This window comes from Rhopilema esculentum, chromosome 12 (assembly GCF_057945365.1).
Source record: "Rhopilema esculentum isolate cy_ngs chromosome 12, ASM5794536v1, whole genome shotgun sequence".
Taxonomy (NCBI): Eukaryota; Metazoa; Cnidaria; class Scyphozoa; order Rhizostomeae; family Rhizostomatidae; genus Rhopilema; species Rhopilema esculentum.
In genome coordinates this window covers 4,742,449-4,770,323 of record NC_142826.1, presented here as the reverse complement: position 1 = coordinate 4,770,323, position 27,875 = coordinate 4,742,449, and the positions used below count along the sequence as shown (strand labels likewise).

The window sequence follows — 27,875 nt, the reverse complement described above, 5'->3', positions numbered from 1 at the left end:
AAAGATTATTTCTGTCATTCATGTAAAATATATATCCTTGAAAATGCATATGCAATGCATATGGTGACTTAATCTCAAAGCATGCTTCATTTTATTAAATTGAAAGAAAAGATGAACAACTCAGAGAGTATTGTTTGAATGATATCAACTTTCTTCCTGACATCTAAATATTTTCTATCAAATATGAAATAACATTTTTAAGCTAAACTATTTCCTTCAAGAATTGAATAAAGAAATGTTCCTTGTTTTTAGAAAAATTACCATGTGATATTTTCATGTTTTTCGTGATATTTTCATATCCTTTACTGATGGAAAAACGGTTACGATACAATTAAGTATTCTCTGTGATAATCCCAGAAAATATACACAGTCCATCGCTAGAGTATGCTAGGTATTAGCCTACTTAATATACGCTATCATTTATCCTAAATCAAACAGTGAAACTTTAAATACTTGCTTGTTAATGCATTCAAGCAGCCAGGCAGATTTACTAGCAATTTCTTTCTTACTAAAAGTACTTATGATATTTGATTCAGTAGAGTTGTTTTCACTCTGGGAGGATTTATTATCATGCACGTACTTCAAAAGTAATGAACTAAAAGATACTCAAAGGGAATACGGGATGGAATATACAAGAACAATGAAAAGGTTCAACTTATTTGAAATGGTGTCTATTAATGTTATGAAATTGATCTTACGGGTATACGGCATTCAGCGGCATTCCATCTCAATGTCAGGACGACAAAACATGTCGTCATATAGAGATCAATACGGGGACATGCCGTCTCTCCTTTCGCAAAAATGCCCGAGTGTAGTATACAATAGAATCTTACTAAAGTAATTATTAACAAAAGAAATTAGGCTAATCTCTAAGTACTAGAAAGTTAGTTCACTTGGTGGCAAAAAGATAGCTTACTTAAGATATCCTCCATTGCATCACTGCAGAATCCTTGCCTCCAACGGAAATCATTCTGTTGTCATCATACATGAATCTGACACAAGTGACGTGGGAACTATGACCAACGCAACGCTGACTGTCAGCCTGGGTGAATAAAGATGATGTTAATTTGACTGTCTTGTTGTTTATAAAGGACAAAACTAACTGTCTTCCTAATTTAGGTATCATTAAAGCTGCTAGTTAGGTGCGTTAAAATATCTATCTAGGATGAATTAAAACGTATTCCAGGGGGAGGGTACCTATATATTTTTAGGATAGGGGTGCTATGGTTCCATTTGAGACATTTTGAGGCTGGAATTTGAGAAAAAGTTTTGAAATCGGTCCATACAAAGTAAGGGATTCTATTTTGCTTGGTCGGAAAAGTATATTGCAGACTATGAATTTATGGGGCTGTATACATTATAGCTGAAACTTCACCATCAAAGGCGTCTACTTTAGAACGATATAAATTTACTGCAAACAATGTGGACTAAGGGATAATGATGCGTGCTCATAATGAACAAAGTGTCATCCAAGGTAAAACAAGAAGATTCCCAGCTCTACTGTGAGCTTCAGTAAGAGCTCAAACAATTCCTGTTATTGAAAAGGCAGTTCTACAGACCTGTGTCCAACAAGATGGGACAGTAGCTTTGAACAAGAAATGTTTTAATCCGGAGAGACTCAGCTGCAATTATGTTTTAAAATGTCAGAAAACTAAAAGAATCACCTCTAAAGTAGTACACTACTATACGGCATAGGCGCTTCCTTAAGGTTCCTACCATCCCTTGAGAAATTACGAGAAATTATTGAGAAATTTTAAAAATTACATACAAAAGACATCTGTGTAAAGCAGGTTACCTTTGGTTTGGTCGATGGAAAATTGAAGAAATTCACTTGTCCAAAATCGTCACCCGTCACAACATATTCCTGGTTGTTGGACCGACAGCAAGCGTTTATGTCCGTACCATCAGCGCCCTCAGGCCAGATCCCTTTATCAAAAAAAAATTCCTTGTAATATGACATCCATAAAAATCTCAATTTTTATAAAACATTAATTTTTAGACATCTGTCCCCACATAAAGCATAAAATGTCACAAACAGCCTAGAACCACCTAACCAACTTAAAAATATTTAGCAACCAATGTATTGTAACCAATGATTTGTAAGTTTGAGCTCTTGTAAATCATCTTATCTTCTAAAATCAAAACATATTTTATTATTTTTATATTCTTAAACCTAAAATTTATATTCTTGGAGGCTCAACTGCAAAGAAGGTTTTTTTACTGAGAATTCCGGTCATGCTTGATGTGTCCAAGGCCTGTAACTGCCGAGAATAGAGAAATGGCTCGGATTCCCTACCCAATCATTTTATATGATCGACCAGGTATTAAATTTCTATTGTTTTTGGTCACATCCATGGGGCACAACTAGTTTTAGCTCTAATGTGCACATTATGTGCCCCCAACCAAAAACTGAAGAAGCAACCCTTTTAACCTAGAAAATACCCGAGGCACAATTATAGAAAAATTAAAGAAAAAGGAACAGGGCAAATGTACGGTCGTGAAAGGCAAAAAACACAACTGACCAATTACTGGAAAACCAAGCACACATGTCCACGTTTCCCATTCTTCGTCCTTCATCGATGCAGCAGCCACAATCTGTCTGCATGTAGGAGCGTGCCCTAAAAAAAAACCCCTTCGACTGTATTCCTATATCTCAACATAAATAAAATAAGAAAATCGATATTTACCCTGAACTTGCAACTGCAAGTATGCAGAAAAATGACACAATACTCAATTTTAGCGTTAGTACGATATTTGACTTCGTCTCATTTTTAATGCCTCTTTTATCGGACCGTGCAACATTGCTTGTGTGCTTTGAACTAATTTATAGTGGCTATGAAAACTTGTCGTTAAATTGTTATTTTACAACCAGTTTAAATAATGAATAATATTAAAGTTGCCCAAATTTATAATTACTGTCAATTAATTTAAATGATCTTCAATGTAAAAATTTTACTATAATTGGTCAAAGTGAAGGTCATGTATATTAGAAAATATTTTTCTGAATCTCGTCAGATTTATCAAAGCCAAAATCAACTGCCCGACAACCATTCATGTGATCTACTTTTTTTTGAAGTAATGCTTACAACGAGAAAGCAAACGAATTGATACTGAAATGCACCGTTCAATTCTTCAAGCAAACTAAACGATTTCAATAAATTCTTTTCAGTCGTTGTCTGCTATATCTGGTAGCTTGAATTCTGTGGTCCTCGACTGCCACGATGACGTATACAATGCTTGAATTGTGTACTGTACTGTGCTGTATTGTGCTTTATTGTGCTGTATTGTGCTTTATTGTGCTTTATTGTGCTGTATTGTGCTGTACTGTGCTGTATTGTGCTGTACTGTGCTGTATTGTGCTGTATTGTGCTGTACTGTGCTGTATTGTGCTGTATTGTGCTGTATTGTGCTGTATTGTGCTATATTGTGATGTATTGTGATGTATTGTGCTGTATTGTGCTGTATTGTGCTGTACTGTGCTGTATTGTGCTTTATTGTGCTTTATTGTGCTGTATTGTGCTGTACTGTGCTGTATTGTGCTGTATTGTGTACTTATAGTGTATTATAGAAAGTTTTGGAATATTTGTAATGTTTGGTGTGGAGACAATTCGATAACGTTATGTTTTTTGCCTCCATCTCAACAATGATTAATTTGAATTTTGTATTTATATTTATTGTGATGAAAAGATTACTTACAGTAAAGAATTTCATAGTCTCCAGAGTTGCTCTGAATATGCTGACTATCTTTTGACCAGTCCAAATGCGTGACAAAACTCGAGTGACCCTGAGCAACAAAAACATAAAGATATCAAACAGCAAATCGGTTGTGCCTACTTGTTTATTATAAGGCGATAAATTTTGAGCACTGGCAACACTTGAGCGCAGCAAGACAACTCGAGTCATATTTCTACATACAATTTGTCATTAGTCTTGTTAACAATTTACGCAAACTAGCCATGGCTAGGCCAAATGTTGGAAAGTCCACGTCAGGGCTACATTTATTCAAGGCTTGACCCCGTCGTGCTTACAGGACTTATATCAAACTCTTAGAAATGTTTGGCAGTAGGCAACACAAAGCGTGTAAAGGTAAGCCAACGATAAGAAACAAAACTATCGAAAAGAACACTTTTGTAAACACCTTGAATAAAGCTCGATAAACAAAAACTAGATAATAAATCAGAAAACAACTCATGCTAAGCAAAGTTTCGAAACTCACACTAAGTTTGCCGCATTTTTTGTATGTTCTTCCATCGTCAGAAACATTGTACAAGTAGATGAAGTTATCGTGAGACCCAACTGCCAGGTACTTGCCATCTAAGAAAGAAATAAAATTATGCGATGAAAGTATCTACATAAGCTACAGGTAATGCAAACAATTCTTTTGCAATATATAAAACTAAAAAAGTTTCTTCTTTGAAAAATTTCTTTGGACAAATGATTTGACGCAATTTTCTTCGACCAAATCTTAAAAAATCTCTACAAAATTTTTTTCACTTAAGAATTTTGAGAATTTGCATATTCTACTATTCTATGGAATGATAAAATACATTTGTGTATCCTTATAAGCTACTCAATACAAATTTTAATATAATTTTCCTCATTCCTTAAATAAGTTCATTTTCACCGTCGTTCTCATTTGTCGCCGATTTCAAAAGACTCCACCTCTGCTTTCTTCAAATTAAACTACAACCTCTTTCATTGGTACAAGATATTTGCATTTTTGTTGCAAATTTTATTCTGGGCGTCAGACCCAATACAAATTTCACATAATAAAATGGCCGATTGCTTTATTCTCATACCAAATTTTGACTTCAAGCACTAAGCTATTCTATTGACTTGCTTTCATGTAGTGTGAGAAAATATACAGCTTTTATATTAGTTTTCATGAATTGCTGTTCTGTGTCAGCTGATGTCCCTAAAGCTTTCCAGAAACTCGGCATATTTCCCAAAAAACATTCCAGAGGGGGCCTAGCCCCCAAACCCCAACGAAGTCGTTGCCTAATACACTGAGTATTTTAAAGAATTTCATGGCTCCGCCTCTTACAAAATTTGCAAAAGGGTTTTATCTTTCTTCTGTTAAAAATCACAGGCGAAATTGAATCACGACGAAACACTGAAAAGTTCCAAAATTTTTTTGACGCTGATAACTACCAAAAAGTTATACGACGAAGTTTTTGGAATTATGGGAAGACTTTCTTAACATCAAAAATAAAAACATCGCGTATCAAGGATGCTGTTTTGTTGAGTTAATCAATAGGAAATTTGAACCAAACTTCAAGTTTATGTTTCGTGATCCAAGAAAGAGGCAAGGCAATGCGGATTAATAGATTGATCGTCATTTCTAACGTTTCTACCAATCACAGGGCCCGGGATATGTCAAGTGACTTTCTGTTACTAATGTGACGTATGATTTGACACAAACCGTCACATTAATTTGGAAACATTGGCAATCAGCTTTACAAATCTTTATTTGTTGACACGAGCGAGTGCTTGCATTTTGCTAGTGTACTGTGGAAATTTAGGGCTAAATTTCTGTGAAATTCGAAGTGTTTCTACGATAATTATGATCGTGGTAACATTATTGGCGCTTTTCTGCCTGTTTGGGGCAGGACCTGATGGACGTGGACGAGCTGTCTACGCCAAACCGATACCGGTAAGTAATCTTTGTCCGATTAAATTGCGGAATAAGATTAAGGTACAATGTACGTCGTCTCGACTGCAAGAAATCAATAATTATTAACATCCTTCTGTACTTCACAGCTTGTTAAATCTTTCCTTATCTGAATTATCTTGAAATTGCAACCTTGACTTAAAAATTCAACGTTTGAAATTAAGTTTTTAACATTTTTTTAGACAACCCATCCGACCAAAATGACAACGAACTTCAATGATGAAACTCATCTTGAAACGCTCCCAGAGTCACCTTTAGCAGGTATTTCTTGCTTTATTTCAGTAACCTATAGTCTTGAAAATTTAACAGCTACAAGATTAACAGTTTATATTTTGCCTACATGAAATAGTTTGATAAAGCTACCTTGTCAGAAAAAACATTGATCTTTACTTACCCTTTAAATATTCAAAGATGCTATTACAAAGCTTCTATAATCTATAAAACATATAACTTAAATTTACAACAGCACGTTCTCTAGAGAAATCTTTTAACTATGGCCTTTCTACAACAGAGAAAACAGGATCTGAAGAACAAAAGCTGACAGAAAATAGCAAAGGGCTCTTCTGTTCACCGGACAACGCCGATCCTTCCTGCAGATCAAGTCATGACTCAGATTCGCTAAAACAGATGGCTCAAGATATACTGGAACGAATCATTAAGGACATGGAACAAGAGAAACAGCAACCAACCAAAACGTTCACAACCGAACACTCAAACCTACGTTCAAAACGCAAAGCTGAACAGAAGCATGGTGACATGGAATCAGAGATAGACGATTTCAAGACAGAGTGTGAGAAGGGAAATGAGGACAAGGCTTCTTGTGATTCTTACAATGAGTGGTTATCCTGGAAAGAAGCTCACGAGAGTCAACTCAACAAAATCTCCAACGAACACTCAAACGTCCGTTTCAAACGCGAAGCTGAACAGGAACATGGTAACTTGGAATCAGAGATCGATGATTTCAAGACAGAGTGTGAGAAGGGAAACGAGGACAAGGCTACTTGTGACTCTTACAATGAGTGGTTATCCTGGAAAGAAGCTCACGAGAGTCAACTCAACAAAATCTCCAACGAACACTCAAACGTCCGTTTCAAACGCGAAGCTGAACAGGAACATGGTAACTTGGAATCAGAGATCGATGATTTCAAGACAGAGTGTGAGAAGGGAAATGAGGACAAGGCTACTTGTGATTCTTACAATGAGTGGTTATCCTGGAAAGAAGCTCACGAGAGTCAACTCAACAAAATCTCCAACGAACACTCAAACGTCCGTTTCAAACGCGAAGCTGAACAGGAACATGGTAACTTGGAATCAGAGATCGATGATTTCAAGACAGAGTGTGAGAAGGGAAACGAGGACAAGGCTACTTGTGATTCTTACAATGAGTGGTTATCCTGGAAAGAAGCTCACGAGAGTCAACTCAACAAAATCTCCAACGAACACTCAAACCTCCGTTTCAAACGCAAAGCTGAACAGGAACATGGTAACTTGGAATCAGAGATCGATGATTTCAAGACAGAGTGTGAGAAGGGAAATGAGGACAAGGCTACTTGTGATTCTTACAATGAGTGGTTATCCTGGAAAGAAGCTCACGAGAGTCAACTCAACAAAATCTCCAACAAACACTCAAACGTCCGTTTCAAACGCGAAGCTGAACAGGAACATGGTAACTTGGAATCAGAGATCGATGATTTCAAGACAGAGTGTGAGAAGGGAAATGAGGACAAGGCTACTTGTGATTCTTACAATGAGTGGTTATCCTGGAAAGAAGCTCACGAGAGTCAACTCAACAAAATCTCCAACGAACACTCAAACGTCCGTTTCAAACGCGAAGCTGAACAGGAACATGGTAACTTGGAATCAGAGATCGATGATTTCAAGACAGAGTGTGAGAAGGGAAATGAGGACAAGGCTACTTGTGATTCTTACAATGAGTGGTTATCCTGGAAAGAAGCTCACGAGAGTCAACTCAACAAAATCTCCAACGAACACTCAAACGTCCGTTTCAAACGCGAAGCTGAACAGGAACATGGTAACTTGGAATCAGAGATCGATGATTTCAAGACAGAGTGTGAGAAGGGAAATGAGGACAAGGCTACTTGTGATTCTTACAATGAGTGGTTATCCTGGAAAGAAGCTCACGAGAGTCAACTCAACAAAATCTCCAACGAACACTCAAACGTCCGTTTCAAACGCGAAGCTGAACAGGAACATGGTAACCTGGAATCAGAGATCGATGATTTCAAGACAGAGTGTGAGAAGGGAAACGAGGACAAGGCTACTTGTGACTCTTACAATGAGTGGTTATCCTGGAAAGAAGCTCACGAGGGTCAACTCAACAAAATCTCCAACGAACACTCAAACGTCCGTTTCAAACGCGACACTGAACAGGAACATGGTAACTTGGAATCAGAGATCGATGATTTCAAGACAGAGTGTGAGAAGGGAAATGAGGACAAGGCTACTTGTGATTCTTACAATGAGTGGTTATCCTGGAAAGAAGCTCACGAGAGTCAACTCAACAAAATCTCCAACGAACACTCAAACGTCCGTTTCAAACGCGAAGCTGAACAGGAACATGGTAACTTGGAATCAGAGATAGATGATTTCAAGACAGAGTGTGAGAAGGGAAATGAGGACAAGGCTACTTGTGACTCTTACAATGAGTGGTTTTCCTGGAAAGAAGCTCACGAGAGTCAACTCAACAAAATCTCCAACGAACACTCAAACCTCCGTTCCAAACGTGAAGTTGAAAAAGAACCTGGAATGAAGAAAGTAGATTATGAATCCAGTCTTGAGATCTCAGATTTCAAAAAGGCTTGCGAAGAAGGGACAGAAGACAAAGATACCTGTGATTCCTTCTATAATCTAATGAAAGAGAAAGAAGAGGAAAAAAAGATACTTCGTAGCAAACGCGATGCAAGGAAATTGATAGAAACAAAAGAGAATGAAGAAGATTATAAATCACATCTTGAGATCTCAGATTTCGAAAAGGCTTGTAAAGAAGGGACAGAAGACAAAGAAACATGTGACTCGTTTCACGATCTAATGAAAGTGAAAGACGAAGAAATAAACGTGATACGTCGCAAACGTAATACAAAAAACACTGAGGAGAGTAGCATCTCGAACTTTAAAAAAGATTGTGACGATGGAAAAGAGGATCAGGAAACCTGTGATTCTTACTTCAAGTGGATAGAATGGAAAGAAAACCATGACATATTTTTAAAAAGGAACAACGAGAATGAGTCTGATGATCATTTAAATAACAGAGTAGGCAAAGCAGCAGGAAAAGACAAACAATTTCTCGATTCTCATGAAAATGATTATCGAATTGGAAATTCAGAAAAAAGTGATCAAGACGACAGTGCGTTGAGGAAATTAGATGCAAAGATCAGAGCTGACCTCGAGGAAGATAATGCTTATTTTGCAAAGATTTCAAAAGGACGCTCGTCTGAAAGCTACTCCCCTGCCGATAGATCAAGCACGATTCAAAAAAACTCCAGTGGACTGAAACGTAGAACTACACCAATTCATGAAAGATTTGAAGCTGAGTTTGATGAGGCAAATGACGGAAGTTGGCACAACAACATGGGAGCAACAAATAACGATGTTGAAACGATAAGTGGAGGCAACAAACCAGTTGTACTTCCAAGAAAGGATGCAGAAAAGATTTTGGATGTTCCAAAGCCGAATCCGAAAAGACAACGGAGGACTGTCGCTGAAGTGCTCTATAGAGTCTTGTCACAGAAAAAGGCCTCTCAGAAACGAAGATCATTTTAAAGAAACGGACATTAGCACACTTAATTCAAAGACAATAACGGGCATTTACACTTGGGGAATATTATAGTAGTTATTTGTTTCAATATGTAACACTGTTTGTTGAATGTATTTATTCCTTCAGTGTCATCTTCTCAAGATTATGACCTTTGGAGTCAAGGACTCCCTGAGCATATTAAAATGGTTCCCTCTAAGTCTCAATGTATCCTTCCTTAAAAGACCCATTCAATTCTTTAAATAGGTCATTGTTGTTCATGTCCGTAATTCCACAACATGATCTCCAATTAGCTTTCTGCTTTGGAAAGTAGGGGTCTCTAAATGAAAGTATAGGCATGACAAGCCTCCTACTCATCTGTGAAACTGGGCGTGGTCAATGTGTCCAAGAAATCCTGTGCCCTCCCACCCAGAAACGCAATGATAGCTTAGCACACTCATGCACATCTGTATAAAATCCAATAAGAACACGTGATTATAGTGCAATGTCAACTTGACAGAACAACTTTAATTTCGAGAAAGCTATTACCTCCCTGTAAATGTGAATACTGTAAGTCCTAAAATAAGCCCCCACGTTCTAATGAGCCCCTCTCTCCTCTAATGAGCCCCCAACCTTAGAGGAATTTTGTGAAATAAGCCCCCATGGGGTGAGGTACTGCCACAACAGCAATAGTCACGATAAAAACTCGCCATAAAAAAGAAAAGGAGGATAAAAGTAAAAGTAAATAAATGAACATTACCAGGGGAGTATTTTATTGCATCGTGTTGTTCTGGACCATCTTGGAATGACGTTATGTCTTCAGATGTATCTGAATCAATGACAAGCCACCTGCAAAAGAGGGACTGATAAAAACCCCTCAGTACTTATCTTCGACTTTCATTTCTCTACCCTATTTTAAAGCTAACGGTTTTCAAAAGAAACGCAGCAGAAGGATTAACAAAATACGCTGGTAATTCTAAACCAATTTGTAACTATCGCAAATTTGTTCGCCCCTTCTAGGCAGGGATGAAGTGAGGGGGGGGGGGGGGGGGGGGGCTCAGCTCTCTTTATAAAAATTGCTTGTGCAGAAGTTCGAAAAACATTAAGAGATCATAAATCTTAGTCTTCTGCCGATATGTGAAGAAAAAACACGTTTAGATGATCCGGTTGTTCTTTCATAGTGTCATTTATCAGTTAGTAATTGATAGCGCTGGATAGTTTCTTCGGACGACAATTAAAACAATTTGTCTCAACAAAAGATGTATTAAGCTTTTTAGACGTCTATTTAGAAGGATAAAAATTTTAAGATCACGCAATTTTCTCGTGAAAACGAGGCTTTCGGCCCCCCTTAACAGACTCTATCTGTTCTATCTATGTTTTCTCATTGATTACTTTCATATTCGCAAAAACCAGACTTCAAACATGGAAAAAAGGCTGATGGCCCCACGAAAACCACCGTATAAGTTCGATTTTCGAAATCAGTACCCTCGAATTGACCAAAAGCACTTGGTCCCATATAAATTTTGCCCTCGAGTGACCATTCCACATTCTCCGCCTGGTTCAAGAGGCCTGCCGCTGCGCTGCTCCATAGTGTACCAAGGAGAAAATAAAAGTGGAGAGAATAAAACTAACGATTGAGGAGAAAATCTGAAGTAGAGAACAGTTGAAATCTTGCTGCAAAACTGTTCGTTTACAGAAAAAGGGGAGAAAAATAACTGCCGTGACCCGGGATCGAACCAGGGACCTTCAGATCTTCAGTCTGACGCTCTCCCAACTGAGCTATCCCGGCTGTCTATAACAAAGTCATTTTTATGTAGTATACTGAATTTGAATCCAAGAGCCAGTCCAAGAGCCATTCCTTTCCTGCAAGTGACATCCTTTTCGAGAAGATTCAGTTTCCAAGCGAAGAGGTTTTGCCAATCCAAAGCAGACCTTTTGCAAGCAAATGATGGCTTGTCCATTTCGTTGGAAAATGGGACGTGGATAGCCCCGAGCTTGTTTGCTAGGATGGCCCTGCCAATGTCATCCCAACTATATATAGAGACGTTTTTAACGAACCAACTTTATTTTTAAGTAATAAAAACCACCTAAAGGTAATTGGCGTTTATTTATCCTAAAAAAAAGAATCCAAGAGCCGGGAATTCTTGAAGATTATGATCAATAAATATGTTAATAATTAATTTTTGCTTTGATATTAGGTAAAGATCCAAGTCACATGTAGAAAGAGAAAAAAGACGTGTTACAAACCTTCCAGATTTCATTCCAACGGCCAAGACTGGTGCAAATGGATGAAACGCGGCAGACTGTGCAGGCTCCTATAACGAGCGACGATAACTTCTAATTTCATCCAATTTTAGGTTTTCTTACGTTGTCAGGTGAAAGGTTTCTAACATTTGTTATGAAGAGGCATATTTCCGTATAAGGGATTTTTTCAAGGTAAGTACTTGGGCTGATCAGATCGGATTCGATTTTCGCACTGGCAAAAAGCCACCGTTACGAAAGAAGCTGCTTGAGAAAGTTGCTTGTCCAAAAATTTCAAAAGAGATAAAAAAACAAAAAAGGAATTTCCAAGTGTGTGAAGGGCGTGGCCTAGAAAATTTCATTTTGTCAACGTCAAAATTGAATTGGGGGAGGTGTGAAGCTATTTTTAAAAAAAAAGAGAAAATATCACCTTTCCTTGAAAAGTCATAACTATTTTATCTGGGATTTTAGTGCCAGATCAATGCCAACAATGGCTGATACTGCCGCATAAAAAGGTGTCTGATTGGGCCTGTTCAGCTTCAGAAAAATTTTAACCTGAGCCTATTCCAGGAAAAGTCAACAGGGTCCTACAGTTTCTATGAGGTAATTATGCACCAAATTGATACAAGTTTCAAGGGCAGGTAATATGATTAATCTTTTGTTTATCTAAAGGATCTAACCTTGAGTTGCTTCGACCATATAACATCGTGCCCATCGGCATCCCACAGAAAAACGAGTTCATCTGTCCCACAGGTTACGAACATTTCTTTCGTTGGATGAGTAGCAAGACCCCAAAGTTCATCAACATGACCCTGTTGGTAAATGAAACGACATGAAATAGCAAAGAAGCAAAATGGTGGAACAGAATAGATTAAACAGGTATGATATTTAGATTAACATAGTCACCTGTATAACAAATCCGAGTCCGGAAGATATTGTTCCATCAAGAATGCAGTTCTTCGTCGTGCCAACAATGATTTCTAATGCGTCGTCATCTGACATTGGTCCTTCAGTTATTGCTCTTACTTGCCCAGCATTTTCTGGAATCTTGAAATTAAGATATTTGCTCATTGAAAACTTTTCAAACACGGTCTTTATATATATTAAATACTTACATATCGATTTAATCTAATCGCTGGTCTTTTATTAGTCTTCGAGATAATAACTTTTTATAAGAAAAATAAAGGTTGAAATACGAATAAACAATATGAAGTAATTTTCCTCTAAACTGTGAACATTTAAACACTTTATTAAAAGTGTGAAAGGAGTCCTGCAGCTTAAAAGTCAAAACAATCGAAATTTCTTACATCAATCTCTCGACCAGTCTTTTTGTAACACTGATCCCACTCGAGAATTCTCTTGTCCTTTCCTCCTCCGGTGAGAATTTTTCCATCACTCATACAACAGATAGAGAATATTCCACCCTAAAATGCACAAGAACGTTATAGAAAAACACAGTTTGATTGTATTGTATTGTATTGTATTGTATTGTATTGTATTGTATTGTATTGTATTGTATTGTATTGTATTGTATTGTATTGTATTGAAGATTATTTAATGTTAGTTTTTACAATAGTGAATAAACACTAATTAAGACTAACAGCAAGCAATTTCAAGGATTGCATAAGACAGTTCATATACTGCAAAACTAGCATGCGCACTTGTTTTCAAGGAGCCAAGTTTTAATCAAACTCTTAAATTGTCTAGTATTTTGTGCTGTCTTTATTGATTCCGGGAGTGAATTCCAGATTTTAGGCCCTTGAAAACTTAATGATCTGATATCATTATTGGTAGTTCTGGCTTTTGGAATGTCAAGGGGGTTTTTGAGTCGAAGATTATGACCTGTTGTTTTGGTTACAAAATAGTCTTTCATGAAAACAGGATTAAGGTCGTTGAGTGTTTTTTAAACTTCGAGCGCTAAAATTCTAACTGATTGGACATGTAGGGTAGTTTCTTTTGAGTTAGCAAGTAAATCTTTGTACGAAGATGCAAAGTCCGAATAGGCTAGTCTTAATGCCCTCGCGTAAATTTTCTCTAGCTTATCCTGACTGCCTTTACCACATAGTATCCATATCAATGGACAATAATTGAAGTGACATAGTATAAATGAATTCATAATTATCTTTTTTTCTCTGTCGCCAATAAATCTTGCCAATCTTTTTAAAGAATTTACCCGATTAGCTGCTTTTTTACAGATCTTATCGATATTAGCATCCAACTTTAAATTATTATCGATCTGAACACCAAGCAAAGTAACGTTTTTATCTATTTTAATCGCAAATTCTTGGTCATTTTCAAACTCATTTATGCATTTATCTTTGCTGCCGATTGTGATAGCTTGAAATTTAGAGGGATTTAGAGGGTTTGTGTAACTAAGTTTCTTAAAAGTTCAGTTTTGAAAGGCGCCTATGAATGGGAAGTTGCAGCAAAGAGGTAAAGTTTCTTAGAACTTCTATGAACTATAGACAGAAAATACATTACTTGTTTGAAGAACAACATTAGTAAAATTTAGCTGAACTTACAGAATGGGCCTCTTTCACAGCTTTTGATATTCTGTTTGATCCTACAAAAATATATTATATCATTGAAATTTGCATATTAGTGTAGAATCTTTTTGAAAATCTAATGAGAATACAACAAGGGTTTGATGCATTCATTAAAGAACGTAAAGCAAAAAAGACTATGAAAGAAAATATTTTAGTTCAAACGATGGCGACTTTTTAACCACATTTCTCAAGGTGGGCAATGTAGCAAGAGAAGGTAAATCATATATTTTCTACGCAGGTGCAGTGTATGGCAACCTAAAAACACAAGGAAAAGGAAAGAAATTGACATAACAACTCTTTCTCGTTTATTAACCACTGAAATATTTTGTCAAAAAAACAGCTTAACCAAATAATTAGTGTTTCAATTCTCTTGATGGCTCATCTTGGACTAAAGTTGTTCTAAAAGATGTCATGATTCTTGTAAAACAGAAAGTCAGTTTTATAACCAGTTAAGAAGATTAACTACAGTTGCAGACGTACCTTGCCCCCATACGAAAACATTTCCGTTTGAGTCACCACTCAACAAGTCTCCGCTCTCTGTGAAAGCAGCACACAGGACAAATTTCGGTTTTCCGTATTTCTAAAAAAAGAAAAGATATAGTCACAGGAAACAGAAAGAAATATGTTATAAAATCAACATGTACTTGTTTCTGTTATAGTGGTATTATCCGAAGAAAATTGAAGGACTAGAGAGCTTTCTTCAAAACAAAAGATATCCGGGCTAAATGAAACATGCACCTGGAGCCTAAAGCAATGCAATTTCCTTGGACTGAATAGAAGAGGCTCACGTTGTCGGAAATTTTGAGGGAGAGGCAGCTAATTTGATAAGAGAGCTAGAGGTCCAGCAACATAAAAGAATGAAAATAATTTTGCACACAATCACTTGTATTTTCAATGAACGTGACTAAAATTTTGTACGCTTTAAAAAGGTGACTTGCTTAATGATCTCTTTCTATTAAAATCAAGGGTATTAACTATATTACAAAGCCTAAAGAGTTCATCTAGTTTTAGTAGTAGCAAATTGTCAAATCACCTCAAAAATGCCCATCTTCTTAGTCAGCTTCATGTCATCAGTAACTGTCCAAAATGCAATGTGAGACCGACCATAAGATACAATCGTGCTGTTGTTGCTTGGATGAAACACAACCCCAAGAACAGCTTCATTGGATCCCTAGAAAATTCATAACATTAAAAATGTATGGGAAAACAAGAATCAGGCCAGCTTGATATGACAAATTTATCAACGTATGTGTATGAAAACCACTGTAGTTTGCTGCAATAACCATAAAGATTGCATCCACTCGAAAAGTTCCTCTTTTATAAAAAGGTCATGACGTAATCACATACTTATTAACACATGAAGTATCAATCACAGACAATACTGACAACTTTTGAGATAAAAGGTTTTTAAACATTCGAATTCTAAAGCATTTGATATTTTTTCTGGACACAAGAGACAGAACTTTACAAAGAGAGCATAGATAATTGATAATGGACCAAAGAAGAATCGGCTTTGGCAGAGACACGTCCTGTTCAAACCCTACAATGAAACATGTAGCAGGTATCTGATACCTTGTTATCAGAGAAACGAGAATTCTTTGCCCAATCCCAGAGAGACATAATGTGTTCATTTGCTTCATCAACTGCTGCAAGGAGTTTTCCACCGTCCTGAAAGAGAGGATGTCACACTATTGGTCGAATTTAATAGCTAAGTTCTTTAGAATTGCTTTAGATTAAACATTGCAACTGAAATCTTTGAACATAAAAGTCCGAGTAACGCTTAGTTTTGCAACATGTATAATGTCAGACTCGCTTAAAACTATGGCTTGGTTGAAAAATCGAAAACTTTGATGACACAGTAAGTACATTAAATATAAGAAAGGCCTCATTTTGCAACAGATAAAAGATTATACTCTTTCAGTGCCGGGACAAAATGGATTTAAAAGTTTGATGACATTGCAGATAAGGAAAGCTTTGTTTTACAAAGGTTAGGATATCATACTCCTATATATATATGAGGTAGTTATCAATTTCTCCAGGTATTTCTAATTACTCAGAGGCATGTATAGTGCTGATACAGAGACATGTCTCAGTTTAATCTCTTTCGCTTACAGTTGATGAAGAATAAATATGCTAAAACAGTGCAACTAGGTTGTGTAGAAAGACATTGTTGTCCTCGTAGACAACTGAAATCTTCATTTACAAAATATCTTGATAAATCTATTATTGATTGGTGTGAAGTGGCGAAAAATATATATAAAAAAAAATTTAACTGAACCTTGACGGAAAACGTCAAGCAGCTCAGTGCTCGCTCGAAATAACCCATGCCAATTACTTGAAGGGTCTCCAAAGTATTCGAATCCCATATTCGGACGTGAGGCTGCAAAAAAGTGTGCTTCTTGTTAAAACTAAATTTCAAGAATCCCAACAGTGTATGAAAGAACATCAATTACTTAATCATTTGTTCGGGTTCCTTTACTTGAAAATCTATGAAATGTGACATTTAATGAAATAAGCATAAAGATATCTAAATAAAAGATTTTCAGTAATTAAAGCAGCGATAAACAAGTTCAGTATTATGAGTTGAAATCCAATGCACATATAATTTGGCAAGAAGCACATATAATAACTCATAGCGACCTTTCCATCCTCTTTGCTGTGTCCAGCAACCTGTCCGCTGGCAATGATAACTTTGTCAGGGTGTAAAGCAATACTGAAATGCAATGAAGCAGTATCTTAGTATGCGCAAATGACTCAAACTAACGATGGAAACTATGGAGTGCAAATTAATTCCTATACAACAGTATTCAGCCAGGTTTATCTTCTTGATAACTGAATCTTCAGGGATAGTGTGACGTAAAGAAGCTGTGTGACTCGACGATCCTCAGGGGTAGTGGAGCATCTCTTGAAATGAACTGAGAGATATTCGGGCTGCAGCTGTAGAGATCTTGGGTATATTTTTCGCAAAAAAGCAGCCTCCAAAATATAAGGAAAATGATTTATATGGCCTAGTAGTAACCTAAAATAGATAATCTTGTTCTTCCTAGACGTTCTTGAAAACAGCTAAATATATCGATGATGTTGTATCAATTGGAGAAATTGCCAGAACAGAGACTGTGTTATATCCATCAATATTCTAACTTTCAAAATCTCAGTATATAGTGCATTAGAGGAAAGCTGGTAGCTTAGAAAGTAGCTTAGATCTTTCTAATATTCCGAAACTGAAAGTCGCCTTCATTACTAAAAGGCAGTTACTTTCACTTCAAAATGTTAGTTGGCTTTATATCTTGGCAGTTATTAGTTTCTTACCACTTAACATCATCGGTATGACCTAGATAATGTCTTTGCTCTCCGGTTGATCGATCCAACAAAATAATTACAGCTGCGATGTGATAGACTATTTCACCACTGGGGAGGACAAAGAGGTTGTTGCGACAGTCGCGTCCTCTGTATCCATATCTGTTCAAAGTTAAAGAATAAAAAGCGATGTGCTAATACGAAACGTGGCAACCTCCTCTTGTTTTGCCAAACATTATGGTTTCATGAGATTTGTGCAAGGATCCCTTTATTTAATAGTACTGCATCCCTACCCATAGTTGCAATGATTTCTGGGAAAATTTAGAGCAGCACAAGGACATGTGATAGAGAGCCTGCTAAGCATAACCACAGTTACTTTGCTTCTGAAAAGGTAACGCTTTTTGAGGACACTGAAATCAGGCATCGCGGAGCGTTGAGAAAAATGAGGGGTCTAAAAAAGTAGGGTGAGGGATAAAACCGTATAAAAGAAGCTTTACTGGTAGTTTATTACTTAATATTTGGCATCTTTTTCAAAAAGTGGGGGCTAACGCTAAAGGCTAAAGACCCCCAGCCCCCCAGCCCCCCAGTCCCCCAGACCCCTGCTCCGCGGTGCCTGGAAATACATATATTGGTCAAGATGTAGTCTACCCCTAGCATGCCTATCAAAAAGTAAACATTTACTTCTGTTACAGAAAATGAGAACAGTAGCAATATGAAAGGATACACCCATTCCAACTTCATTTCAGCAGTAGGCGCTTGCCCATTCCTCTTTGTTTCAACAAAATTTGATGGAGGGTAAGTACTAACGGCTCTTCCACGTATGTAGAATTTCACGATCTCGTCTAAAATCGAATTGAAATCGTAGTTAGGTAAACAATTTAAGAAATCCTGCCACTGTGCATCATTGTTTAGTTTTTATTCTGTTGAATGAGGGTTGGTCGGGAGGGGCAGAAAAGGGAGTAAAATGTTCATGTATTGCTGGCCCAAAGCGAAGAAATCAAGATTCAATATCAAATGAAACTTCTCGCAACCGATCTATGATTTACTTGAAAAAAAATTCAAATGGTAAATTGCTTGAAAAAGAAAAAATTTCTGATAACATTTAATAAGAAAAATAATTTTATTGACTTTATAACGGCATAGAACGTCACAAACCTTTTGGAGAACTATCACCACCATTGGAAAGGGCACTATAAATAAATTAAAACTTGAGATGATGAATTGGTGATATTATTATAAGTAATCATAGACTTATAAAGAACCATAGATTTGACTTGTGTATCATTGGAAATGCCAAAATAAGTTTATAAAACAAAGTGATTCAATATTAGAAAAGCATATAACGTTTTCACGTTGGTACTGGACGCCACCATTTTAACGGTATATGGATACCTAAAGCATAAAATATTGCAGAAGAAAATATTGTAGAGCCGACAGATTGAAGATCTGTAGAGAACATACCTAAGTGAGCCAGATCTTCTAAGGCTTTCATGCTTCTTCCTAAAAGGTTGTCAAACGTAGATACTTTATGGCTACATTTCCAAACATTATGTGGGTCGATACTATCCTGAGCTGTAATTTATAACAAAACGTAGAGCAAGAATATTCATAGGGATTTGCAATGGACATCAGTCCGGTAAAAACAACAAAAGGAGTCGAAAAATGTTTCTGAAGATTGGGAAAAAGTAAGAATGAATTTTCCACAAAAAGACAAAATGAAAAAGTCAGCACACCTTATAGCTTCAAGTACTTTAAAAACTAGACATCACATATATTGCAGCTGAGCCAAGACAGGAAAGTCAATGAAATCCAAAATTATCAAATGCATAAATAAAGTTGACACGTGGATCTAACTGTAGTCTAGATGCACCCTCAAAATATTGGAGAATATGCTGTAAAATATTAAACCAATGTTCGTTAACATTTAAAGGAAAGTAGAGCTAAAAGCATACGAGATACTTCTTCTTCGTTCGTTTAAACCAGAAATGGCTGGACCTTGGAAACTATGCGCTGGTGTTGGGGTCGATCTTCGGGGAGAATCTGTGGCTCTGCGGACGAGAGGTTTCTTAACATGGACTGGTTTCTCTTGCTGGTATGCCTGCAAATTAAAAAAATCAGAAATATAGCTGCATTGAGAACTTCTGTATTCCTTTGTAGTCTAGGAACTACGGTATTCAAGTGAACTACGGCACGTTAGCTGGTGGGGACATCCTGAACAACGCAGTAAATCTGAGAAGAAGAAGGGGTGGTTAGACACTTTTAGCCGTTATTAAAACTAACCATAAAAAAGGATAGCATAAAGCAATTATTTAGCTAGCTTTTTACCTAAATTTGGCTTTTATCGATATAGCTGCCAATCCAAGGAGGAGAGAGGTGCCAACACTTTAAAGGGTAGATAAAAAAGATGAAGTGTCCTCTTTTAGAAGACATAGACCATTGAAGGTTGAGGACTTTTCTAATATGACTTCAAATAACAGCAATGTTACTACTACAGCAACATTCAGACTGCCAACAACGTTAAAAAAAGAAAGTAAAGCCGTTATAAGATTCAAACCTCCTTTTCTTCATCAAAAGAGTTTTTTCGACCTTTCACTGGGTTTTTCGGCTGTGATGGCAGAATAGCAGCGGCAGGCAAAGGCGAGTGTGGCGTTGGTTTGGCTGCAAAAAATGTTAACAAAGGTTTACTTCCAAAATACACAGTGGTAAATGCATTATTTTCTATAAAAGCCAGATACTTTTTACCGAGGCCCATTAAAAAAATTTGCGGTTCGGTCATTTTTAATGCTTTCTTATTTCAAACATGATTCCATTATATTTACACACTTCAAATTGTTTCTAAGACCACTAAATAACAGTATGTATGAAATTTTCAGTAGCACGCTTGATTACCTGATACAATCTTCTTTTTTGTTAACACGAGAGAGAAATTCCAAAAAATGTATTTTTCAAATTTTCTTGTGTTCATTTATATCGTCGTGTTCCTGCGTTGCTATTTATTGGCAAATCCAGCCTCGGTGTTCTTATAAAGTCTGTTCTTTGTAAAATAGATTGTCAAGCTAGAGTAATATTGTCAAACAATCTTCTTACACTGTAGTGCAAAACTTTAAGCTAGCTGCTAGCCGATTTTATGCTAATAATTCTCTGCAATGACGTTTCAAGTGATCGATTCATAAATAGCAAAGAACTTAAATCAAGACTTTTTTATCTCTGGTTCAATTAAACACTGTCTTTACAAATCTAGGCATACTTTAGCCTGCGTGCAGGTCTAACCATCACGAAGGAGGTTAGAGTTTGCACGCAGGCTAGACGTACTTGAAATAAAATGCGTGTATTAACAGGACCTCCAGCGAACGGGGGCCGGCGGGGCCATGGCAAAACAACAGAGCTTCTTTGCAAGCTGCAAAAATGTCCCCCTCCCACTTTTTTGCAAAACAATAGAGCTTCTTTTTAAATTTTTCGTTATGGGTCTTAAATTCTCCCTTGGCCCACCCATTTTTCCAACCTGTGTCGGAGACCATGATTAAAAAACAGTTTATTCGTTTCACCTCCATTTGGAAAAGATGCACTCCTCTGCTTGCGTTCGGTTTCTAGCGACTCAAGTCTTCTGACAACATTGGATAGGGCTGTTTTTAAAACCAAAATTTCGTTGTCTTGTCCTTTCAGCCGTTGTTGGAGAATTGCATTGATAGTTGCTTCGTCTAATGAGCTTTTAACCACTGCAAGGAAACATTTCAGTTTTTAATAGATGTTATAAATTATCAAGAGAAGGGATAAAATAAAGGAAGACCACAAAATAATATACGTGCTGCTTTTAAATATTGTGTTGCGATGTTAACTAAAAAAGTAGTCGAGTGTCTAGCAGACCACACTGCACACATCCTTAGCATTGTTTTCATGTCACGTTCACTCATACAAAGTGGATTCATCGGCAAAAGCCCATCTTCACATCTGCAAAGATATAACACAACAATACAAGGCACTTCACAACACATGTGCACAGTGCCTCAACTTACAACACGAATTCTGGGCAGTACCCTAGTATTCTCTAGTGGTCATCTTGTACTCCTCCCATGTTCTAGGCTATTATAATCACTCGAAAACACACGGTCTGATTCTCAAGGTTTGTGCTCAGCCTTTCTACCTTGAAAACCCAATGCGTCTAAACAAGATTAAACCATGAAAAGTGCAATGAAGCCTCGTTAAAAAATGAAGTCAACGAATACCATATATGCTGGACAATGGAAGAGCTCTTTTTATACAAACCAAGGAAGCAGGGATGCAGGAGGAGTGAATTTTTGAGAAGGAGGTGCTAAAGTTGACAAATTGGAAACCCCAGAGAAAGCTATACACTCTTTTTTTATAAGAACAATTTTATAACAACACGAGCCTCAAAACTGGTCAAAAGTTAAGAACAAATTAAGAACCAGCTGAGGCTGAGCTTCTGCAAAATGCAATTTTGAATAACGTTTTTTCTCAAAATCGAGGATTTCTAGCGATGTGTGGGTGCTTTTTCGGTGAATATTAAAGCAAATTAAGGCTGTCTCACTCACTTTGTTTGCAAATGAGGCCTAAACACCTCCTTAGAGCAAAAAAGCTAGCAATAGCACTGCTTACACTCTCTTAATTTAAGAACAAATCAAGAACAATCCAGCCTCAGATTTTCGAAAAAATCAAGAACAGTCAGCCTGAACTTAAATTTACTGGTTTTTTTTTAAAAAAAAAGAGTGTAAACCCCTACCCCCAGTCCGATAAAACGGTCAAGGCTATATTTTCAGATCGCTCCAGGAAGCATTTTTTGCTAAATGGAGTAAAAGAGCATCCATAAGAGGTTTTGAAAGGCCCTAGCCAACACTATCCACATACAAACTAACCCGTACATGAATTACTGCTCCGTAATGGGGCCTGTTGAGTCACTATCATTATTATAAAGATATCAGAAGCAAAATATTTTGTAGATTCTGAATTTTCTTGGCTTTAAAGGCAAATTTTACTCACTAAATCAGACAACCACAGTTAAAAGCTATCTTGCAAAAGCTGAGTGGGACATTTGCGAAGCCCCGCCTCCCCATGGCTCGCATCGTTTGTTTATCCATTTCAGTTGATGGTACAACAGGAAATGACATCAAACCGTTGTCTTTGCTATCCTAGGCATTTGCTTGGTACATATTGCACTGTTAGCTTCGCAGTTACTTTTGTTTGAAAGTTTTATGCTTAAAACAGGTTTTGAGAGAAGGGCCGAGGTAGTAATTTTATATGCCGGACCTATCTAACAAAAGCTCAATACCTACCCAGCTCCGTGAATGGACATACCTCGAATAATACATTAGCATTCATTAACAAATTGATATCGACGTACCAAGAGCTGCATCCTCCTCTTTTTCTGCAGCTTTTGATGCGTCTTCGATTCTCGATGAAACGTGTGATCCATTGATTATAGCATTGATTTCAGAAAGCCTCGGCGAAGTTGGTCTGATAGGTGGTGAATCGGCTGGCCTCGGCGATAAACCACCAATGTCGACCTTAAGCTCATCTGGAGAGAGGCGTTGAGGAATATTAGGGGAATCCAGACCAGAGCTTGATGTCCTAGAAAGACTCAGTCTCATATTGGCTCTACTTAGTCGAGGACTGCCTTCTCCTTCCATTTTGTCAATGTATATGGAGTTTTCGTTCAGGTCCACAAGCCTTCGTGACTTCTCGCTGCTGCTGCGCGGACTGTCAAAGCGTTTCATATCCTAAGGACAAAAGCATGATGACAAAACTGATGGTATTAGATTTCAACAAAACATCAAATTAAGCAGGTAATCCGCTGAAAACTTTTCGGCTAATCAGAGCAAAACTCATTTATCTATGTGGTAAGGTAAACATAATATCGCCAGGTTTCCGACCGTGACAAAATTTTCAAATGTGTAAGAAATTTTGTGTACAAAAACTTTCATGTGAGAAAATCACATTTCTTAATTTAGGCAATGAAGTTGTTATTCATAAATGGCTTGATTAAATATCCGCAAATCAAATTGTGGTTTCGGTGTAAAAACCTACTGAAAGGCAACAAACCTCTCTCAGTGATTGGCTAAAATCAGACCTTGCTTTTGCAATTAAATCTGCCAGTTCACTCGCACCAGAAAGACTAAGCGAATGTTGTGATAATCGTGGACGAGGTGACGTCATGCTGGTGTCAGCCTCTGGCTCCTTCACTCCTTCTTGTTCACAAGCATCTTCTTTCGGTGGCTCACTGCAATGACATGTACAGTGACAATCAAATTTATTTTTCACACCTTAACTTCTATTTGAGAATATAGACAACTGCAAATTGTCACGGTACGGGGGTAATCAATATACTCGATAAATACATGTTCTGGTAATGCTAGAATAGGTTTTTTCCTGAAAACAGTGAGAACTGCACTTTAAATGCAGCATGTGAGCTATATGTAAAATATTTCTTTTCATTGGTGCTAATAACCTAGATTTTGCCAGCACAATACGGCTATATTTGGCTAAAAATCAGTCAAAATGTCCTTGTTTAGAATTCACATGTAGCCTCCGGGCTTATTAGAAAGATCAGACATCAGTTTGATCCTTTTGTATCATTTTCGGGTATTTTCAAGTCCAAAAACTGGCATTTATCTGGCATCTTATATAGATATTTTTTTAATTTCAAATTCTCCGAAAATTTCTGAAATTCTAGGCCGTCAACATGGCATTACCAATACTCGCTGATCATGGCATCGAGCGCACATAGCCCCCTTCCAATCAAAATGCCAAATAACTGAACTTTTAACAGCACTCCTAGACTATACAGGCCCGTCGGAACCGGGGGGGCTGGGGGCTCCCCTAATAATTGTCAGACTGTAGTATGTTTCCTTTATAACAGTGTAATGAACGAGAAGGAAAATAATGGGCAGCCCCCCCAATATGAATTTCATTCCGACGGCACTGCTATACACCTATCTACAAAGAAACAAATAATTGACACCAAAGGTGTTATTTTCTAACATTTATTTCCCGCAATTCGCTACTTTAACGGTGCTTTCATTTTTGACACCTTCTAGACAACAGACCAATTTCCTTTGAAATATAATTTTCCATCTCCATTCACACATGAAAAACATATATATTTTCTTAATGATATCATAATATATTTTTATCTTTCCCATGTTCTTCTAACTGACGCAGTTGAAAGCTGAGAGCCTAGTAACTAGAAATTATACTAAAAGCCGGTGGTATTTTCTTTAAATAAACGATAGTATTTCCTCTCGAAAATCGAAGGTGTTTCTAACTTGACTTGCAAAAAGGATACTTTCTATAGTCTGCAGGTAAATTAGCTGATTATACATCACATAAAAATACCAAGAAACTTGTAAAACTATATTCTGAGCAAACCAGCCGGCCCCACTGTTTGAGAGATTTCCTGAACCGTTGATTTACCTTTAGATACACAAAAAACGCTGGAACAGCTTGGAGTCAATGAAGTCTATTAATTTTTTTTGAAAACGTTCTTTCTGTCCATTATAAAACAGTCCCTAGGCAAATAATGGAACGATGAAATTTGTTTTGAATATTCAAAATATTGTTGGTCGCATAACAAGATGCATTCGTAAAGGAAATACGAAGTCCAAAATCTCATCAGACAATGGTGAATGGGTAAATTAGGCCGATTTCACGAAATCCTATTTAAGGTTGAATTGAAACCAATGATAGAAATGCGAATGGAGATGGCAGTTGCATTGGCATATTACTTGGTTCTTAATTCATTTGCACGGCTTCAGTTTGTAGCTGCCGCACTGTTTAAACCAATGACGTAAAATCTGACAGAAAATATTTAAGGAGTAATAGAAATATGGTCAAGAAATATCATTTTTAGATTGCTGACATTTCTTCTCGCTGAACAAAAAGCGTAAATTTTTTCACATGATTGTAGCCACGACCTTTTTCAACCGCTACAACCTTCTGTTAGCAGATTGCATTTAAATTTTAAGTAAAAGTAGAATGGAACAGGGCCGGACAAATTGTTCTTGATGCTGCAGCACAAGAGAAGCGATGATTGGGCTTTAGACAAAGTTTTTGTTTGTTTTCGTCTGGGCATATTCAGCTGCAGTGTTAGTAATCTGCGGTAAGAGGTTTTGGGAAAAGTCAGACATTCATGGTCGAAAAACATCTTGAGTTATAAAGTAGACCTTAATTGTAAAAGTATGTGTATTATGTGCAAATAATAAAGAAATTCCTTCATATATTCTATTGAATTAAGACGCAATTGTTGAAAGGTGATCGCAGAAACGAATTTGGTTTAGACCGGACCCGGTCCCAGGAGTTCAATGCGAAAATGATAGCTACTAGGTAGAGTGGCTTATTATGTCAGAACCAGTTGACAGTGCAAATATTCACCCACTCCCTTCATCCTACGAATAATGAAAGGACTGAAAAGAAATATAAAAGAAAGAAGTATCAATCGTTTTTCCATGTCGTCTGACTTTGCAAATTCAAATGTTACGTGTCGAATGTATAACTCATTGGTTCCCTATGATGTTACATCCGACCAGCACGCACTCCCCCAGTAAGTCTAACTAGTTTCTTTCTTTACTGAGTGTCCTATAAGCATCTTAGGAAATAAACTCTCAAAGTTATAAGGAGTTGCGTTTATGCTTCTCGAGATAAATTACATTAAAAACAGAAAAATTGGCATTTTTTACCTCGAAAAAATCTTTCGAAAATTTACTTTATTAAGCAAAATTTGCAAAGAAGGAGTTAATTAAACTGTATTCTGCATGGCACATACTGGTCTACAAACAATTTGAAAACAAATGGTTATTTTAACACCAGCTTATCCCGTGAAAAGAAAAATGACAGTGACTCCCTCCTCTGTAAAAAGGACCCATACTGCCATTTACATACATCTGCAACAATTGAGGTTCTTGATTTTAAAGTTTTTTCGATTTTTATCGCAACCATATAATACAAAATAACCTTCCAAACTAATCTTTTTTCTCAATTAGCAAAACAATATAGGCACCTGTTACTTTTCAATTTATACGAAAAAGCCAGTATATATTTGACTGTTTTTCATGGCTAAGTGGGGATTTTAGACATCGCATCTAAATTTTCTTGGAAAAAGCAGTCAGGTTAATAAAAGTTGAACATTAGTCCACAAAACTTTGATCGTTGTCTGTATTCAGGCATGGCGTACAAAGTTGGGAGGGACCACAAATATATACATAGTTAATTTGTTAATTTTTGATATGTAAACTTTTTGTAAAAAAATTGCCCAGGAAAGCGGGTGTAATTTGTTCTGCCAGGGCCACGTTGCAAAATCTATGCAAATCTTATCGGAAAACTTCGTCTTTTCTCATGCTACTCGTTTAACAACTTAAATTTCTATCGATTCTTCGAATTATTTTGTTTCTTTGTCACCGAGTGCATAAAGAGCCCGGGTTCCGTATCTTAGATGAGCAACTCGTAACTGTCGATAAAAAAGTTTGACTAAATATATGGCACCTTGTCTGATATCCATGCTTGATTTTCTAGACATTAAGGCAGCAAATTACAGGGATGACATGCAAATGAACAAAATGGTACAGTCTTCAATTTCACCTTGAAGTTGAAGACTGTATCATGTCAACATCCTTATTAGAACTTGACTGCAATTAAACAACCTGTTATACCTTAAGATGGTGTACCGTTTACAAGGAATAAAAAACCGTTGAAAATTCTTACGTCATCGTATGGCCAGCAGTGTTTCTTCTCGATCAGGGTCTTCCTCGACGACCAAGCTCTACTCAATTGCAACCAGGTCCTTGAGCAATGGAGATCTGGGTTTTACTCAATGGCAACTGGGTCCTGTTCAACAGCTATTAGGCAACTTTCACAACAGCTAACAGCTTTTTCCTCATATAAAAGGTTCTTCATCAACAGCGACCAGTTTTCAACTTCGCAGCTTGTCTGCTAACGACTCAGCTTTCGTTACTGCTAACGACTCAGCTTTCGTTATGTACCCACCGCCTAAATTCTACAAAACAAAACGAATGTTTACTCTCCAGCACAATTTCATCTTTTACACCTTTATAAGAATCACTTATTTCGTTAAATACAAAAACAAATAGATTCGTCAGAAATTTAAATTAGTGACTAAACAAAGACCTTCTTGTATTGTCACATTTAAGATGAGAAAGCGAAAGGCTATCCGCTTAAAGAATGAACGTATTACCAAAAGTTGGCAGTAGAATCAAACCTTTAGAATTAATTCATCAATGAAATGATATATCGAATTACTGAATCGATTGTCTGTAGTAAAATATTATCAAACGTCTTCAAAGGCAGTAAAGCATTAAACGCCCTTCTAAAATCATATATTATCACTCTATAAGCTTTTATTAAT

The 27,875-nt window shown here is 36.9% G+C and overlaps 1 protein-coding gene and 1 non-coding gene across 2 annotated transcripts; both read right to left on the bottom strand.

The window, feature by feature from the left end:
* Positions 1-79: 79 nt before the first annotated feature.
* Positions 80-27,856, bottom strand: LOC135681620 (echinoderm microtubule-associated protein-like 2). Its single transcript, XM_089111890.1, has 27 exons — positions 27,729-27,856; positions 27,215-27,506; positions 23,561-23,738; positions 22,863-23,238; positions 21,052-21,222; positions 20,061-20,164; positions 19,459-19,604; positions 18,968-19,006; positions 18,662-18,696; positions 18,231-18,348; positions 17,519-17,668; positions 16,850-16,922; positions 16,488-16,589; positions 15,782-15,877; positions 15,243-15,380; positions 14,690-14,789; positions 14,186-14,226; positions 12,971-13,087; positions 12,570-12,710; positions 12,344-12,475; positions 11,670-11,737; positions 10,183-10,271; positions 4,217-4,314; positions 3,697-3,784; positions 2,523-2,618; positions 1,796-1,926; positions 80-1,042 (listed from the first exon to the last, which is right to left on the bottom strand). Exons 2-27 carry the CDS (start codon positions 27,217-27,219, stop codon positions 917-919), a joined length of 2,958 nt encoding a protein of 985 aa, XP_088968016.1. The 5' UTR covers positions 27,220-27,506; positions 27,729-27,856; the 3' UTR covers positions 80-916.
* Positions 11,139-11,211, bottom strand: Trnaf-gaa (transfer RNA phenylalanine (anticodon GAA)). Its single transcript has one exon. It is a non-coding gene; the product is annotated as a tRNA-Phe (tRNA).
* Positions 27,857-27,875: the final 19 nt, after the last annotated feature.

What these genes read in the sequence shown, in the direction of transcription:
- LOC135681620 (XM_089111890.1), bottom strand. An exon ending in AGAGGAGGATGCAGCTCTTG is followed by an intron (nt 21,223 to 22,862) that starts GTACGTCGATAT and finishes GTTTCCTTGCAG; the next exon opens with TGGTTAAAAGCTCATTAGAC. An exon ending in CTCGTTTCTCTGATAACAAG is followed by an intron (nt 15,381 to 15,781) that starts GTATCAGATACC and finishes TGAATTTTCTAG; the next exon opens with GGATCCAATGAAGCTGTTCT.